This window comes from Lagenorhynchus albirostris, chromosome 8 (genome assembly GCF_949774975.1).
Source record: "Lagenorhynchus albirostris chromosome 8, mLagAlb1.1, whole genome shotgun sequence".
Taxonomy (NCBI): Eukaryota; Metazoa; Chordata; class Mammalia; order Artiodactyla; family Delphinidae; genus Lagenorhynchus; species Lagenorhynchus albirostris.
Genome location: NC_083102.1, coordinates 57,651,441 through 57,669,942, shown reverse-complemented (window position 1 = coordinate 57,669,942; position 18,502 = coordinate 57,651,441). Strand labels below are relative to the sequence as shown.

The 18,502-nt window shown below is 38.5% G+C and overlaps 1 protein-coding gene across 6 annotated transcripts in view; it reads left to right on the top strand.

Annotated features, from left to right (window-relative positions):
* The window catches only part of SGCE (sarcoglycan epsilon), a 66,231-nt gene extending 62,399 nt beyond the window's left edge, over positions 1-3,832 (top strand). For 2 of the 6 annotated variants that reach the window (XM_060156097.1, XM_060156095.1), the window contains exons 10-12: positions 708-751; positions 1,629-1,663; positions 3,562-3,829. In XM_060156097.1, the coding sequence (XP_060012080.1) occupies positions 708-751; positions 1,629-1,663; positions 3,562-3,612 (130 nt within the window). In that variant the 3' untranslated portion in view covers positions 3,613-3,829. Of the gene's footprint in view, positions 1-707; positions 752-1,628; positions 1,664-3,561 lie in introns of all 6 variants that reach the window. The other 4 variants (XM_060156093.1, XM_060156096.1, XM_060156092.1 and 1 more) reach the window with 4 other exon arrangements.
* The last annotated feature ends 14,670 nt before the right edge of the window (positions 3,833-18,502 follow it).

The window sequence follows — 18,502 nt, the reverse complement described above, 5'->3', positions numbered from 1 at the left end:
ATAATTCAGATCAGTTGCCGAGATCCCAATGAGAAATGATGATGGCTTCAACCAAGGTAGCAGTGGAGATGGGGAAGACGCAAACAGATTCAAGGGAGATTGAGGAGAATCATGAAGGGTTCCCAAGGGATTCATTGTAGAAACTGAACGAGAGGGAAGAGTCAATGATGACTTCCATATTTTGACTGGTGCAGTTGGGTGGATAGCCAGTGTCATTCCCTGGGATTTGGATGGAGGAGCACAGGTTTGGCACAGTGAATGAAGATGGTAATATATGTTGTTCTGTGAGGGTGTATATGTGTTCTAGACCTGGATCTGAAAGTGTACAGGTTACAGACACAAGCCCTGGAGTCCTATGTTCTCATCTTTATCCACCACTTCCTGGCTACGTAGCCTTGGACTTCCAAGCCTATTTCCTCATCTGTAAATTGAGAAAAATAATACCTACCTCCTATGTTGTTGTGAGGTAGAGTATAACATGTAGTAGAAACTCCATGAACATTATCACATATTGTTATTATTCATCTTCCTCAGACCTCAGTTTCCTCATCCATAAACTTATGAGAGGTGGGGGGCTGTGTTTGTGCTGGATCAGATGATTTCTGGGGTCTTGCCAGCCATAAAGCTTTTCATGCTAATGTGTCTGCTCTCTGTTAACATGTGTGTGGACAAATACAGTTTTACTAAAAGATGTTAATCATTTCTAGGAACTTGCCACATCAGACTCAGATTCCCCAACAGCAGACTACAGGTGAGTACGAAAAGTAATAAGTTCATGTTTATGAACGAAGCTAATAGATCAAAAGATAACTATACTACTAGGTAATTTATGAAGCTTTATCTTCACCAAGTGAGGCAAAACAGTTGTGTCATTCCTTAATCAGAGTTAGAACCTCTGAATAATAGCTTAGATCTTTGCGTAGATTGGCATAAGAGTGATAAACACAGGGTAAATGATCTTACAGCAGAAGCATCCATGGAGGTCCTGTCTAATTAAGGAAGACTGAATAAAATCCCTTTCCTTCGGTGAAGCTCCCTATTCTTCCCCTTGGTATGAAAAATTCTTAGCTTGGATGCTTCCAGGATTTGTCTCAGTAAGTGAGCAGCTTGAAACTGACTCTTACAAAAGGAAACCGTTGTGACTAATCACTGAGGCTTCAGGGGGATAAATGAGAAATGGTTGGTCTGGTTTTAATGCCGTTTAAGAAGCTCTTATAACATGACCAGTGACAACAAGATGGCGGGCAATTCTCCCTGGACTATTCTATTTCCCTAAGACTTGCTTTCTTTAAGTTTATTTCTTTCCAGTGTCCCTAAAAAATTTCCACAGCCAATTATTTCATTCATCTCTGTACCAAGTAGATAACTTATTCATGATTGTTTTCTAATTAGTGGTTGATTCCTAGTTCTAATTGCTGAGCAACTAGTAATGCCTTTGTAGCTCTTTTGGAAAAGCCAGAGAAGTTTTAAAAATGTAAGTTGGATGTGGAGTTCTGAGTATGAATAGTGGTGTTGTGGTAGGGAAGCTGTTAAGTAAGTCTCATAAAAACTCTAGGCACATATAGAAAATTATTGCTTGTTTTCATTCAAAAAATTATCTTCTCTATTACTGCTTTCGGGAATTTAAGGAGATTTTCGTTTGACAACTTTTCAAAGATTTGAGGCAAGTATAATGAAGTTGTTCATCAGATTTTAATTATGAAATAACGTTTATAAGAATTTCCCCCACAATTCTGATTGCTTGTTTTAATTAAATGCTAACATGTTTCAACAAGACTGTTCAGTATATTAATGCAGTGGTGCTACTGTGTGAGCATTCAGGAGACTAATGAAGGAACAAACTGCTGTAATTGTGTGTTGTCTAAAGAGCAAAGAAATAAATGAATCCCTACTACCACTAATTTCATGACTTTTTTTAAAGACGTATAATTTTAAAAGAATATTTCTTCAATGGAAATGCTAGAACTTCTTCCTCATTAACCTCCTAGACTTCCGTCTCTCCTAAGATGTCATACCTCTGATTCTTAATTATTTCAGACAAGGAGTGAAGGAAGACAATATCTAGAAAAATAGTGAATAGTTCTTTCGAATACTTAAAAAATCTAGATTTGACTTCTCCCCCCCTCCCATTGGGAGAAATAAGGAAACCTAAGTAGATGATGTTAGGGAGATTTACCTAATAGTTGTATAAATTTTTAGCAAGTAGACTTGTTAGCTTGCTACGTTTTAGTAATAGGCACCGTTTCCAAATACAAAGATAATTTATGCCTGAGCAAATGTTATAAGAGCCAAAGAATTTCCCTAGGGGGATTTTAGGTTGTTCAACATAATTTTCTAAGTTATTTTTCTAAGACAGGTTTTGGGGAACAAGCATTTTGCTTAAGTCAGGAAAGCTTTCATCTCCTTTTTAGTTAACACTTATAGCCTATTGCCTTCTTGTTTTCTTATATTTTTCTGTAATTTTCTGTATTATTGCCTAAAGTACACCATATCTTCTTGGTTGTTTTCTTCTTGTTCTTGTTTTTGATGAGTCCCCAAAGTACCTAAGTGCTAAAGGGAGAGAGACCAGCCTGGCATCTTTTATAATTATGATATTAGATTTTTGTGTTTCTGCCTCTGATAAATGTAACACCAAATAGTCGTACCTCCTGAAGAGAAGAGCTAAATGGGCAAGTTACATTCCTTATTCCCATTCTGTTCATGTGAATGAAAACATGAAGTTTGTTTCTCAATTTAGAAGTTATTCCATTCTGTCTGCACATGCATGGATTCAGTGCTGTGTATGTATTTTCATGTGCACAACAGCTTTGCTGTCCCTCTATCCTGGTTATCCTGGTATCGCAAAGAGGCAACAACATCAGTGCAGGATTTTCATAATTTGTTTTTTCCAACTACCTCAAAGCACTATGCTAATGTCACAGTTTTCTTTATGAAGGTAATTTAAGCACAGGGTTTGTCCCATGGATATCAAGTCGTTTTGTTTGCAGCTTGCTGTATGGAATTTGTCAAGGGAGGGTATATTTTGAAGTTTGTTTTCTTTAGTTAGTTGTTTTCTTTTAAAAGATCATCAGAAGTTTAAGAAATGAACTAGCTGCTGGGGTTGTAATCCTGGACTTAAGCACTAGCTGAGATAATAGAGCAGTTAAGAGCTGACAATAGCACTACCGTTTGGACCAGGCCCAAGCCATTAGTTTTGATGCCCCTTCAGGTTTTCTCATTTTCTCTGCCCTTCCAAACCACATGATATTTTCTAAAGAGCCACGATTAAAAGGTACAGTCATACGTCCTGCAGTCAAACTCATTCTTTTTGTTTATTGTGGGAGGAATTTTCAGGCCGTGCCTTTTGAGAAATACAGAACATTGTAGCTTTGACCCAAGAAGCAGATGACTAATTTAGAATTTCCTTTTTTTTGAAAACCAAATGCAGGGAAATAATGCAACATAATTATTTTAAATTATGTTAAGAAGATAGAACATTACGCCTTGCAGTAATTCGTTTTGCTCCAAATCTAAAAGTGTCCATGCTTAACTCATGCCCATATTCATTCTTACACATTGCAGGTAAATGGTATCCCTGAAGAAAGAAAACTAACCGAAGCAATGAATTTGTAATCAGACAATATAGCACTTATATCTTATTTTTGCTCTCTTCCAATAATGCATGAGCTTTTCTGACATATGGTATGCATGTTGACAGTATCAAGTATATATCAAATAATACAAAATAACATTCATTTTACTAATGTATTTTTTTTGGTACTTAAAGCATTTTTGACAATTTGTAAAACATTGATGACTTTATATTTGTTACAATGAAAAGTGATCTTTAAAATAAATATTATTAATGAAGCCTGAAGTCTGGCAAAATTTACTTCAGAAAGTATTTGATTGCCTCCTGTGTAGTAGGAATCTTTCATTGCTAGGAACAGGTTCGCGTGTTGATTCTTTATTTAATGAGATTTTTATTAAGCACTTCCTATAATGTATAAAATGTCTACGCTTCTGTGTTCCAAGTGAGCTACCCATTTACTTAATACTTTTATCCTTGTGGCCTGTAAAGCTTGTTCTTTTATATACCACTCGTTGGAGCTGTTTTAGGGTAAACGTGGCCCTTTGGATTGTGGATCTGATGATCCCCAGTTCATGAAGGGCAGCCCAGACTGCATACTTAACCTGACTCTATAATCAGATATTTGGTTTTAGAAGCACGCCAGGAGTTGTTACTCAAAAAGAGAATAGTTACCTGCTGATGGTGACATGAATTAGCTCCAAAACCCCAGGCTTCCCTGTGGTAACACTACTTTCAAGGCTTAGCAGAGTTTCCTTATACCATGTTGGTATATACATGCTTCATGCATCTTGGACACTACTGGATCAATGTGGTCATCAGGCCAACTAGCAGGCCGCTTTTGTTGCAGACCAGAAAACCTTCTCTTAATCTGATCTGGGCAGATTTCTGTGTTACCTATTAATTGGTCAGAGGATACACAAATGCTATCTAGATCTGATTCCAGAATCCAAGAAGGTTCCCTGTTAGTGTTGTGTACAACTTGTCTTCCACTTAGGGGAAATAGTCTACCGTGTCGTTGACATTGAAACTCCCCCTCCCAGCCACACCTTCCTGGGACTTAACAGAGGATGTGGAATCTTTGGTTTTTTAAAGATTTACCTCATATTCCTTTCCAAGACATCTAGGGTATTGCCACTCGCTATTCTCCTGGATTGATCAGCTTGAGGTTGTAAAAGTATTGGGTCAGGGCCATGTGCTAGAAGAAAGGAAATGTTGCCACAACTCCCGGCAACTAGACTGTGGCCCAGGGTGGAGAGTTAACAAACTGTTGCTCCTGCCAGGTGAAATCAAACTACTCCTGGTAGTCCAAATGAGCAGGAACAAAGTAATACAGGATCCACAAATCAGGAACTGCGGATCAGGAGTCAGGAACTTTATTCATCTGTTCTAGGAAAGAGACTACTGTGGGGATTGGAAAATGCAGTTGGAGTTAGCATCGGTTTTCACACTGACCATATGGAGGAATTGAATGGGGATAAGAATCATTGGCCAGCATCTCACAAATCTTTGATAATTGCCTTAATCTCTGCAATTCCCTATAAACCAGTGATTTTGCCTCTGACTTAGTATTTCGATAGGGAAGAAGATCCACATAGCTTTCCCAGTGGTTGTTGCTACCTTAATAGCCCTTACTTTATGGGTAAAAAAATGTGGGGATTCTGCCCCATGCTGAGGATTTCTGTCCCAACTAAGCACCCTCATAGAGGGCAAATGAGTACATGGTGAGTTTGGGGTCCCAATGGTGAACTTAAATTAGAACACCTTTTTTCAGTAAGCTGTTGCCCTAAAAAACCAGTTGCAATGGTTGTCTGCACTTTCAGGAACTCATGAAAACTCAGCTCTAGATGCCAAATATCCCCTAAAAGTTTGTGACTTTTCTTTTTTCCATGGCCACTCAATAAATGATGACCTTCTCTTTGGGGAAGTTCACGTCTATATGTCTACACCGATGATAGAAGAGAGCATTAGGTAAAAATGTTAAGGCTAAATTTGAGGCTAAGAGAGTACTTACAGAATAATTAAGTAGAAAACAACATCAAGGCTGGAGCCTCCGAGTATAGATATAGCATGTAGGTGGGGTGTGTGACCTCTGGGTTCAGTGGTCCAAGATTTGAGCTCTTGCCTCCCATGTCCTGACTATACCCAGTTGAGGGGATGAATCAAAACTTTTAAGCAAACCATTCTAAGATGGAGCAGCCTCACAAATTTGCATTTTAGAATTTCTTATGGAACACTCTTCTAGCTGCTTGTCTGTTGTACACCCAATATGTTAATATGAGTCAAGTCATGTTCTGAGGACACTGTGCTGGACCAAACGAAACACAGGCTCTGCCTTCATGCAGTTTACGTTCTAGTAGGAAAGACAGACATTCATCGAGTTGTCATACAAATAAATGTCAAATTGCAACTGTGATAAATACTATGAGGGAAAGTCATTGGTGCTATAAAAGCTTATCACAGGGGGATGTGACCTGGTCATCAGGGTCACAAAAGATTTCCTAAGGAAGGTTGCTCTGCTAGCAAAAGGATGAGTAGAAATTGATAAGATGAAGTGGAGTAAAAAAGAGTATTTGAGGCAGAGAGAAGAGCATTGCTAAGTCCTTTGGGGAGAAGAGTTGCTGATGAGTGTAGGAGTTTACCGGAAAGTTCAGTGCAGCCAGAGTATGGAGTATAGGGAGGAGGTGTTGGGAAAGTGAGACCCAAGATAACGGGTAGGACCAAACCATGCATGACTTGAAAGGCAAAAGCATTTTAAGAACGAAGGATGGTGATGTGGTCATACTTTGCATTTTTGTACAATCAATCCAGCTGTAATATAGAGAAGAGATAGAGGAGGTGGGCAGAGTGTGAGTGGATAGACCAGCTAGGAGGCTATTGTAGATATAACTGGAGAAATAACTTTGGTGGTAGAAGAGATGGAGAGAAATGGAGATATTCAAGAGCTATTTAGAAACATAGGCAGAACACTCCATGACGTAAGTCACAGCAAGATCCTTTTTGACCCACGTCCTAGAGAAATGGAAATAAAAGCAAACAAACAAAAGAGCTATTTAGGAGGTGAAAAACAGCAGTTGTTGGTACATTGGATACTTTGGAAATGGTGTTAAGGAAAAGAAAGGGGCTAATTCTGATGGGGCCGTGTCAAATGGTAGTGCTGTCCATTGTTATAAGAGATACTGGATAAGAACCAGGATTGAGGAAAACAGTATGAATTCAGTTGTACATAAGGTGAACTTGAAGTGCCCTTGAGAAAACCGAGAGACGTAGGCTGTTGATACATGAATTTGAAGCTCCAAGTAGAGGTCTGGGCTGGTGATATGATTGGTAAGTCATCTGGGTATACATAGTCATTGACGCCGTGAAAGTTGATGAGAAATCTGGTCCTTGGTATGTCCCCTGAACACTCGTGGATCAGCTACATTTTGTGTTACAGTTGTTCCTCCAATGGCTAGCAGAAGAGTAGGGTACGTAAAGTTGAGTGTTTGCCAGAATCTAAGGGACAGAGAAAGGCAGGGATGGTATTTTATTCACATTTCACAAAATTAAAATGTAATATTACTTAGGTTTTTATTGAAACCGTACTATGTTATTAATAAATCTGAAGTTTTAAAAGGTTGTACATGGGCTGCAAGGGTTTCTGTGGTTAGATCATCTCACTTTGCATTCCATTCATAGGCTGCAGTTCATCTTAGGTAATTTATCGTGTAGTTTTCATATTGGTGCTTATATCTTTTTAAACTGTGACAGCCATGGCAGCGTGCTGCTTAGATCTTCTTTCAGGAAAGAATTTGCCATTCAGCTGCAAGGAGAGCAGTTAACTGACAGCTTCCAGTCGTTAGCACTTTCAGGACCTGCCTTTGGCCTCTGAACAGAGAAACTTCCTGGGCAGGCACCCTTCAGCCATGACTGAGCATGGTCTGAGTCCTAGGGTCTGGGACTCCTCTGATGGGAAATCTTTTCTCTGGACCTTACTATTGGGTTGGCTGTGACTTTGTCAGATGTGCACTGTGGTCGGATGACCTCTTTGCTCAATCCAGCTTCCCCTCCCCCCCCCTTTCTTTTCAGAGGTGTCAGATCGCCATCATGGGTTGAAGATTTTCCTTGCTCAATTCTGCTTCCATCCCCTCTTTTCTTTCACAGCTTTGGCCCCAATAGACCTTTGCACTTGCAATTCCATTTCAGCATCTACTTTCCAGAGGCTCCAGTGGATCTCTATAGTATTGTTCTACATTCCCAATCACAAATGTGGATCAATGGTTCAAAAATGGTTCACTGAAGAAGAAAACTGACAACCATAAGCACACTATACCAATATGTACATGTACTATAATTCAAAATAATGCCATGAACATATGGAATGATTAGGGCTCTGACTGCAAATATAGAATATATGTCTCTATGTACGAGAATACATGATTTGGGGTGAGGATTTTACATAAGAGAAGCCCAAACAGAAAAGTGCTCATCTTAAAAAAGTGGATTTTATTGGATCAGAAATCTGTTCCCTAGTACCTCAGTAACTAGTTTGCTGTCTGTTTTTGCATCATTTTCAAACAATATGTAATTCCTTTTTTAATAAAAACAATTGGGAATGAAATTGATTGCTTTTATAGATAAATTCATGAAAGGTAGCAGTACCACGGAAGTATTGAATTAGTTTGGGTCCCCCCAGAATAGCTCGTTCATTTGGGAGGTAATCCCAGGAAGCCAGAGTATAGAAGCAGAAAGAGTGAGGCAGTCTGAAGGAAAGACAGTGAAGGTTATGTCATGCATCTGGCTATGATTCTGGAAAGCAGAACTTGGTCCTACTGCGGATTCTGTAATGAACTATGGAGCATAAACCTCAGAATTTTCCCTCCACGTGACAGAAGGTTTAGTCTTTCATTCACTGACTCACATACTTGTGGGCTCTGGCTGTGAGTAGGCTGGGTGAGATCTTGGTGCTCTGGAGAAAAACCTGGGGCAGAGAAGCTCAGAGATGCTATGGACACTTGAGACAAGAAGGAAAGAAAGAAAAAGAAAGAAAGCTGAATAAGCTATTAGCAAAATGTCTTGATCAAGGGGCAGTGCTGGATTTTGCATAGTATTATTGACATACAATGTTTAAAGGCAATTACTATCACTTGTATTTATTAGCTGACATTTCAGTCTGCAGTGAGATGAAATCATTGATGTACAGCATACAAGTCGACTTGTGATATACATGAGATTCATATATCAGGGAGAATGGCTTGATGACTTTTTTGCTCCATCATTGGAGTCTCATGCAGTGAGAGGACTGATCTTCATTTAGGGAAAAATTATGTTGTGAGCTGTGTTGATGCGACAAATGTATCCCTGAAATCACAGTGGCTTAATACAATGAAAGTTTACTGCTCACTAATATCACACTACAGTGCAACTATGTCAGCCTTCCTCCATTTTGTATACTATATGATTTGGAACACATGATATCCAGGATTTCTATGGAAAAGGAAATTAAAGCTGAAAGGTCATGTTGGTTGTTTTGTTTTTAAATTATTTATTTTTGGCTGCGTTGGCTCTTTGTTGCTGCGTGTGGGCTTTCTCTAATTGTGTTCTCTAGTTGCTGCGAGCAGGGGCTACTCTTCGTTGCAGTGCACGGGCTTCTCATTGCAGTGGCTTCTCTTGTTGCAGAGCACGGTCTCTAGGCGTGTGGGCTTCAGTAGTTGTGGTTTGCAGGCTCTGGAGTGCAGGCTTAGTAGTTGTGGCGCATGGGCTTAGTTGCTCTGCAGCATGTGAGATTTTCCCGGACAAGGGCTCGAACCCATGTCCCCCGCATTGGCAGGCGTTTTCTCAACCACTGCACCACCAGGGAAGCCCATGTTGGTTGTTTTTAAGAGATGGGCTTCGAAATGGCATCTCTCACTCTTATCTACGCTCTGGTGGTTGGTAATGTCTTGTCACCCAGACATAATTGCCATGGATGCTAGGAAATGTAGTCTTCCTGTGTACTCAGGAAGAAAAAGTGGTGAACACAAGCATTGTCCCACAGATGTGGACTGGACAAAACATGTGATTGGTGCTTGTGGACTAATAGCTGTATGTGAAAATGAAGGACATAATTATGCAGATAAGTAGTTCTGTCATCCTCAATGACCTAATTTATCAGATAGAATTTTTAATTCAGTGGAATTAAAAACAAAAAAGAAAATGCCTAGATATAATAATTGAGCTAAATAAACACATTTTGGAGAAATGCTGCATTGAATTCTTGTAGAAAAATATATGATTTTAAGTTTACAGTCCCTTGTCTGCTATTTCCAAATCCAAAGATCTCAATTTTTTTCACAGCTTCATAGAAAATCCATTTAATGATAGAACTTGACCTGAACAAAAATGAGGATACTTATATTATCTTTCTTAATCCTACTTGGTATGATTTTTTTAATTAATTAATTAATTTATTTATTTATTTTTGCCTCTGTTGGGTCTTCGTTTCTGTGCGCAGGCTTTCTTTAGCTGCGGCGAGCGGGGGCTACTCTTCATCGCGGTGTGCGTGCTTCTCATTGTCGTGGCTTCTCTTGTTGTGGAGCACAGGCTCTACACGTGCAGGCTCAGTAGTTGTGGCTCACGGGCTTAGTTGCTCCGCGGCATGTGGGATCTTCCCAGACCAGGGCTCGAACCTGTGTCCCCTGCATTGGTAGGCAGATTCTTAACCACTGCGCCACCACGGAAGCCCTGGTATGATTTTTTGCTGTAGAAAGTTTAACATTTATTACAGGATATTGCCCTTACCTTATTGAATATGTTATATAAGGAACATACCTTATATTAATTGCACTTACAGAATCTTAAAACAATTGAATATTAAAATATACCTGTTCTCAAGAGTTTTCAGTAATGTATTGTGGACTTATGTTAGTAATTTTATAAATAATATATTTAATGATTTTTATATGACAAGCTTCTTTTTATTACCTAAATTTGGGCGTCCATGTGTGTGCCTAAAGCAAATTAAGTGCTAAAACAATGAGGTAAGATTGAGATAAATTGGTCTAACAGGATAATATATCCCTGTCCCTTTTTTTTCCCCAAACCATCTCAAAATTTCTAATTGGATTTAGTATCAGGTCATTTTATTCATTCATGCAGTGAATATTTATTTAGAACCTGTTATGTTCTAGGCATTGAATTACGTTTGGTAAATAAAACAGACATAGTGTGTTATGAAAGACAATAAACAAAGTCTAGTACAATGTCTGGCACTAGTTGGCGCTAAATAAATATTTGTTGAAGGAATTAATCTAATGTTAATAAGTAAAGGCTGTGAAGGTTAAAGGAGTGTTGTAATAGGGACTGGAGAAGGGAGCTGCTTAGGTTAAATGATCAGAATAGGTCTATCTTAAGAGAAAACACTTAAGATAAAATTGGAAAGATGATCACTTGTCAGCCACCCTTAGCAATTTTGTCAGATGGAATAGCATGAGCGTGGACCCAGAACACCTTCTTGTGCCAGAAAAATTTAAAATGTCCAAAGAGTAATGGAGGTTTACGAAAGAATTCAGGAGCCAGCTAGAAGGGGCTCACACTGGCCAAATAGAAGACAATTTGGGTAACAAAATAAGTATAGTAATGTATTATAAACTGTAGATAAGAGTCCCTGAATCTGTACTGATATAAATGAATGAAATGCTTCCTTACAGTAGAATATCAGCTAATGTAGAAGATATGATGGAATTAGCAAATCATCATTTTGCAACCACCACGGAGAAAACTGTTTAACACAAGAATCATAAATAGATAATTAAGTAGAAACTAAGATCTGGGTACTAGATATTCTACAGTGTCATTGCTTCTAAGTCCTCCCAATAAACAGAGCTAGAAGATATATAGATGTATATATGTACACACACACATCTCCTATCTCTACAGTAATATAAGATATTTACATAGACTCAAAATATCTCTGTACAGTGTAATGATTAATTACTGTTTTAGTTTCCTAAAGCTGCTATAATAAAATATCATAATCTGGGTGGCTTAAAACAACAGAATTTACTGTCTCACAGTTCTGGAAGCTGGCAGTCTGAAATCAGCATGTCAGCAGGGCCCTGCTTTCTCTACAACCTTAGAGGAGAATCCTTCCTTGTCTTTTCCTAGTTTCTGGGGGTTTGCTGGCCGTCTTGGCATTCCTTCGCTTGCAGTGGCAGCCCTTCTATCTCTGTCATCACATGGCCTTCTCTCCCTGTGTGTCTGTGTCTCTGTATCTCTTCTCTTCTTCTCATAAGGATACCAACCAAATTGGATTAAGAGCTGACTCCATTTCAGTGTGACTTAACTATTACAACAACCTTATTTCCAAATAAATTAACTTCTGAGGTACTGGGAGTTAGGACTTCAACATATCCTTTTATTTCCCCATGTCTAATGTATTTATATTGCCAAAATACTTTCAAAGCAGGTAGTGTTTTCAGTTTACATCCTAACCTATGCAAAGACAGGTTGTCAAAGATGACAAAAGTAATAATATTCATCGCTGGTACTGGTGGTTCTATTTAATACTTCTTTATCGCTAAAGATGAACATTTTTTACATAGTGTTCTGGCCATCCTGTTTTTTCTTCTTACTGTGGTAACAAAAACCACACATAACATCAAATTTACCATCTTAACCATTTTTAAGTGTACAGTTCAGTAATGCTAACTGTATTCACGTTGTTGTGCAAAAGATCTCTAGAACTTTGTCATCTTGCAAAATTGAAACTGTATACTTGTTAAACACTGATTTCTCCTCCCCCTTGTCTCAGTCCTTGGCAACTACCTTACTACTTTCTGTTTCTATGATTTTTGACTACTTCAGCTACTTTTTGACTACTTCACTACTGTGAGTGGAATCATATAGTATCTGTCCTTTTATAACCGGCTTATTTCAATTAGCATAATGTCCTTGAAGTTCATCCATGTGGTAGTATACGACAGGATTTCCTTCTCTTTTTAAGGTGGCGTAATATTTCATTGTATATCTGTATCACATTCCTTTATCCATTCATCTGTTGATAGGCATTTGGTTTGCTTCTACCGCTTGGCTATTGTAAATAATGAAGCAGTGAACATGGGTGTGTAAATCTCTCTTCAACATCCTGCTTTGATCAACATATCTTAACAATTACCTTGGCGAAAAACAGTAACTTTACTGTAAAGAAACCTGGAAAACACTACTTTAACCAAGCAATCAAAGGTACCATCAGTAATGGGACAAGTTTATGCTACATGCCTCCTGTTATATGCATCAAAAGAACCGCCATTTCTGTGATATTTCTGCCAAAAATGCATATCCTAAATCAAACAAGAAGAAACATTTGATAATACCAAACTGAGAGACATTCTACAAAATAACTGGCCTTATTTTTCAAAAGCATCAAGCTCATGGATCTATAGACTGAGGAACTACAGATTAAAAGAAACTAGAGACATTACAACCAAATGCAATGTGTAACCTTGAGCTGGAATTCTCAGCTCTTTTAGAAATAAATTGCATACATAGAGAGATAGATATATAGATAGAAGTAAAAAAATCAAGTGTGATAAAATATTAACATTTGATAACTTTAAGTATATGGTACTAGTTGTAGTATACTTAAAACGTTTTGCAAGTCTGAAATTATGTGAAAATAAAAATTCTTAAAAATAGCACTCTAACAAAATATTAAGAATGGATAAAAGGGCAAGGAGTTAATGCAGAGGAAAGAAGAGCAACTTTTGAGAAATAGGATGAGGAAGAAAAAACGGATAGAACTATTTGTCTTTGAGAAATATTTTGTATATAAAATTGACAGGATTTGTTGATGGCTTGGAAATTTGGGGAAAGGAGGAATGAAAATAATTTCCAGAGTTATGGCCTTAGTTCCTGGGTATATTTTTGATCTATTTACTGAGTTTGAGAAGGCTGAGCAAAGAATATATATCAAGGATAAAACCAAGAGTTTAGTTCTGAACTTTTTTTTCCTAGTTACAGAGGCCAACTCTTACTAGGGCAAAGAGCAAGGTAGACGTGCAATCTGAGAAATTTTCTATGCCATTTGCCAAATTTTCGTGTATATAAGTTTGTGGTAAGCCTCTGAAACAAATTTTATTGGCTCCAACAGACAGTATTAGTAAAACATTAACTGGACATGTATACTAATGCGTGGTAATGTCTATATCAGCGCAGAGTGTTCAAAGGTTCTGTCATGGATACAGATAATGAAGTCCAGGGTTCTTGTTTCAGGTGAATGTGTAACACAGGGCTATCTTAGACAAACCTAAAGGAGAACAAACACATTTCAAAATAGAGTTATGGCCTAACTTATCTGTGGTGATTCCTCCTCTCTGAAAATTATTGAAAAATTGAAATGAATAATTAAAATTGCTTCCTCCTGTGTTCAGGGATCTGAATGTTGAGATTGTGAACTCCCAGGCCAAGCCAAATGAGTCAGGGTCATTGAGATAGAAGAATTCTTTATTGACTGCACATGGAATTTCTAGTGAGACATAACAGTGTCATTGGTGCTACATCTTTATAGTTGATAATCATGGATTAAACATGTGAGGTCTTTCTTAAAATAGCTTGGATCTATTATGTTGACACATTCTGCATCAGAGTGACTCACAAGCCTACTTGGTGAGAAATATTCTATTTTGTGAGAAATGCCAAGTGCCTAAAAAATTTTAAATTGGATGGAAGATGTATCCTTCAGCTAGATTATGCTAAGCAGCTTATGTCTTGATGTGTCATTTATCTACTGCTACAGTTCTGCTGTGTAACAAATTACCCCCAAAATAATAAGCATTTTTTAGCTCACGTTGGGTCAACCATTTAAGCTGGGTTTTATTAGAAGTTTCTTTCAGTCTCAGTTAAATTTCCTCATGTGTTGTGGAGTTGACTAACTACTGATCTGGGGTGGCCTCAACTGGTATGGTGGGAAAACGTGGTTTCCTCCAGGTTTATTTCATTTAATTGGGCTGGCATGGGCATGTTCTTGTAGCATGGCAGAAACACAAAAGGGTTATCAGAAAATGTGCATCTTCTTTCAAGCCACTCTTTGTGACACAGTTGCTAATACGTCATTGATCAAAGCAAGTAAACTGACTGAGCCCTAAATCAGAGTAGGAGAAGAATATAAGATTACAGGTATACTAAATATGGGGCAGCTATTAACTGGGGCCATTAATTCAATCAATCTACCATAGTCTGCACACTGGCCCTGATTGTTTATGTTCCTTCCACATGCAAAATACACTAAACCCTTTTCAAGACTCCACATTCTCATCCAAACACAGCAACAGACTTAAAGTACAAGATTTTATGATCTACCTCAGGTTCAGATGCTTCTATTTGTGTGTGGTCTCTCTTGATATGGAGACATATACTAAACTATGAGTAATTTGCGTCATTCCCACAATTCCACATAAAATGATGAGATAGGTACTTGTTAAATAAATAGATACTTTTTAAAAGAGGGAAGCATTGGAGATGTATAACAGTCATTGATTTGTTTTCAATTGCTATGTAGAAATTATCACAAATTTAACAGCTTAGAACAACACAAATGTGTTCTCTCACAGTTTCCATGGGTCAGGTGGCTGGGTATGCATTAGGTGAGTCCTCTGTGCAGGGTCTCACCAGGCTGAAGTCAAGGTGTTGGCCTGAGCTATGATCTCATTTGAGACTCAGGGTGCTATTCCAAGCTCACTGGTTGTTGGAAGAATTCAGTTCCTTGTGGTTATAGTACTGAAGTCCCTGCTCTCTTGGTGGCTATAGGCTGGAGACAATTCTCACTTCCTAGACGTTGCTCTCAGTTCCTTGCCGTGTAGCCTCTTGCATAGTTCACAGCGTGGTATCTCCTTTTTCAAAGTCAGCAGGAGAATCTCTCTCATTTTGAATCTCTCCCTTTAGGAATGGCTCAGTCACTCTTTTAAGGGTTCACTTAATTAGGCCAGACTTGGGGACAATCTCTTTTTAATGAACTCGAAGTCAACTGATTAATAACCTAATCACCCCCTTTTCTTAGTCCCTTCTATACTCAATGAAAGGGGGTTATACAGGGTATAATTATACCAAAAGTTTGAATCGTGGAAGCTATCTTAGAATTCTGCCTATCACAGTCCTTCCTCTGATTCCCAAAGATTCACATCCTTTCCAAACATTTGCCCCTTTCCTAGGGGCAATGTTCCCAGGAGTATCATCCTATTATGGCATCTGCTCAGAGTAAAAAAAATCTCATCATCTAAGTTTGAATTTCATGATATTATCGGCTCAAAGTCCAAAGCCTCATTGTCAAACATTATTTAAATCAGATGCAGATAAGGCTCCTGGGTGTCATCTGTTAAGTGAAGTTCTTGAAGTCTGATTTCTCTTAACCTGTGAACCTGTGATACTAAAGAAACAAGTTTTTCCCCCCAACATACCTTGGCTACAGTGGTGAGAGAAATGTAGGATAATAGTTACAAACATTCTGGTTCAAAAGGGGGAGAAAATGGTAGATAAAAAGGAAACATTGATCCATAACAGCTCTGAAATCCAGTTGGGCAACTGTTTTTTCCTAGATTAGGTTTCAAGGCTTGGGAATAATCTTACGTGACTCTTGGTTCCATCCTCTGAGTCACTCTCTCTTTTTCATGAAAGGTAGCATGTATCATCCTGCTTCCTGCCAGTAGATTTTGGGGGTGGGTGAGAGGTATTAAACAACGTCCTTTAATTTGTACGTTTGCCGTCATTTTCAGTCCCAGCTGGCAGAGTTTCCACTGGAACGATTTTCTCAAGAACTTTACGGGCTTTCTATGGATCTCACTGAGATCAACTTCAGTAGACAAAAGCCATCCCTAGATTTTTTGGAGATAATTCCTTCTCTGTCTCTGCCTCCTGCTGAGATGGCAGAGGGACAGCACCTTTATGTTTCTTAGAGGCCTTGTGGTTTGATTGGGAAGATCTGGGAGGCACACCCTTAATCTCTTGCCATGGTCATTTATGTGACTGAATAAATTAAATTTTAAAAATTTTAATTAATTATTTATTTATTTTAGGATAGCAAAGGGAGGCGGTGTACCATGTAGGAGAGCACAAGACTTGGAAGTAGACACATGAGCTTAACGCTTTTTGGTTTTGGCCCGCCTCGTCACTAGCTGTGTGAGCTTCTATGAAATAGGCTGTGGGTCTCTGTGTCCTCAGCTGTAAAAGGGGCAGGATGAGCATCCCTCTAGGGTGAAGAGGGAGGATCATTTCATGTAGTGGTTAAGAGTATAGACACTGGAGCCTGGTTCCCTGAGTTCATATCCCAGCTCAGCCACCTATTAGCCATGTGACCTCAGTTTTCTTACCTGAAGGGACAAGTTCCAACGAACAAAAGCCCAGGACCAGATGGCTTCACAGGCGAATTCTATCAAACATTTAGAGAAGATCTAACACCTATCCTTCTCAAACTCTTCCAAAATATAGCAGAGGGAGGAACACTCCCATACCCATTCTATGAGGCCACCATCACCCTGATACCAAAACCAGACAAAGGTGTCACAAAGAAAGAAAACTACAGGCCAGTATCACTGATGAACATAGATGCAAAAATCCTCAAGAAAATACTAGCAAACAGAATCCAACAGCACATTAAAAGGATCATACACCATGATCAAGTGGGGTTTATTCCAGGAATGCAAGGATTCTTCAATATACGCAAATCAATCAATGTGATACACCATATTAACAAACTGAAGGAGAAAAACCATATGATCATCTCAATAGATGCAGAGAAAGCTTTTGACAAAATTCAACACCCATTTACGATAAAAACCCTGCAGAAAGTAGGCATAGAGGGAACTTTCCTCAACATGATAAAGGCCATATATGACAAACCCACAGCCAACATCATCCTCAATGGTGAAAAACTGAAAGCATTTTCACTAAGATCAGTAACAAGACAAAGTTGCCCACGCTCACCACTCTTATTCAACATAGTTTTGGAAGCTTTAGCCACAGCAGTCAGAGAAGAAAAAGAAATAAAAGGAATCCAAACTGGAAAAGAAGTAAAGCTGTCACTGTTTGCAGATGACATGATACTATACACAGAGAATCCTAAAGATGCTACCAGAAAACTACTAGAGCTAATCAATGAATTTGGTAAAGTAGCAGGATACAAAAGTAATGCCCAGAAATCTCTGGCATTCCTATACACTAATGATGAAAAATCTGAAAGTGAAATCAAGGAAACACTCCCATTTACCACTGCAACAAAAAGAATAAAATGCCTAGGAAAAAACCTACCTAAGGAGACAAAAGACCTGTATGCAGAAAACCATAAGACACTGAGGAAAGAAATTAAAGATGATACAAACAGATGGAGATATATACCATGTTCTTGGAATGGAAGAATCAACATTGTGAAAATGACTATACTACCCAAAGCAATCTACACATTCAATGCAATCCCTATCAAACTACCAATGGCATTTTTCACAGAACTAGAACAAAAAATTTCACAATTTGTATGGAAACAAAAAAGACCCCGAATAGCCAAAGCAACCTTGTGAAAGAAAAACAGAGCTGGAGGAATCAGTCTCCCTGACTTCAGACTATCCTACAGACTACAGTAATCAAGACAGTATGGTACCAGCACAAAAACAGAAATATAGATCAATGGGACAGGATAGAAAGCCCAGAGATAAACCCATGCACATATGGTCACCTTATCTATGATAAAGGAGACAAGAATATACAATGGAGAAAAGACAGCCTCTTCAGTAAGTGGTGCTGGGAAAACTGGACAGCTACATATAAAAAATGAAATTAGAACACTTCCTAACACCATACACAAAAATAAACTCCAACTGGATTAAAGACCTAAATGTAAGGGCAGACACTATAAAACTCTTAGAGAAAAACATAGGCAGAACACTGACATAAATCACAGCAAGATCCTTTTTGACCCACCTCCTAGAGAAT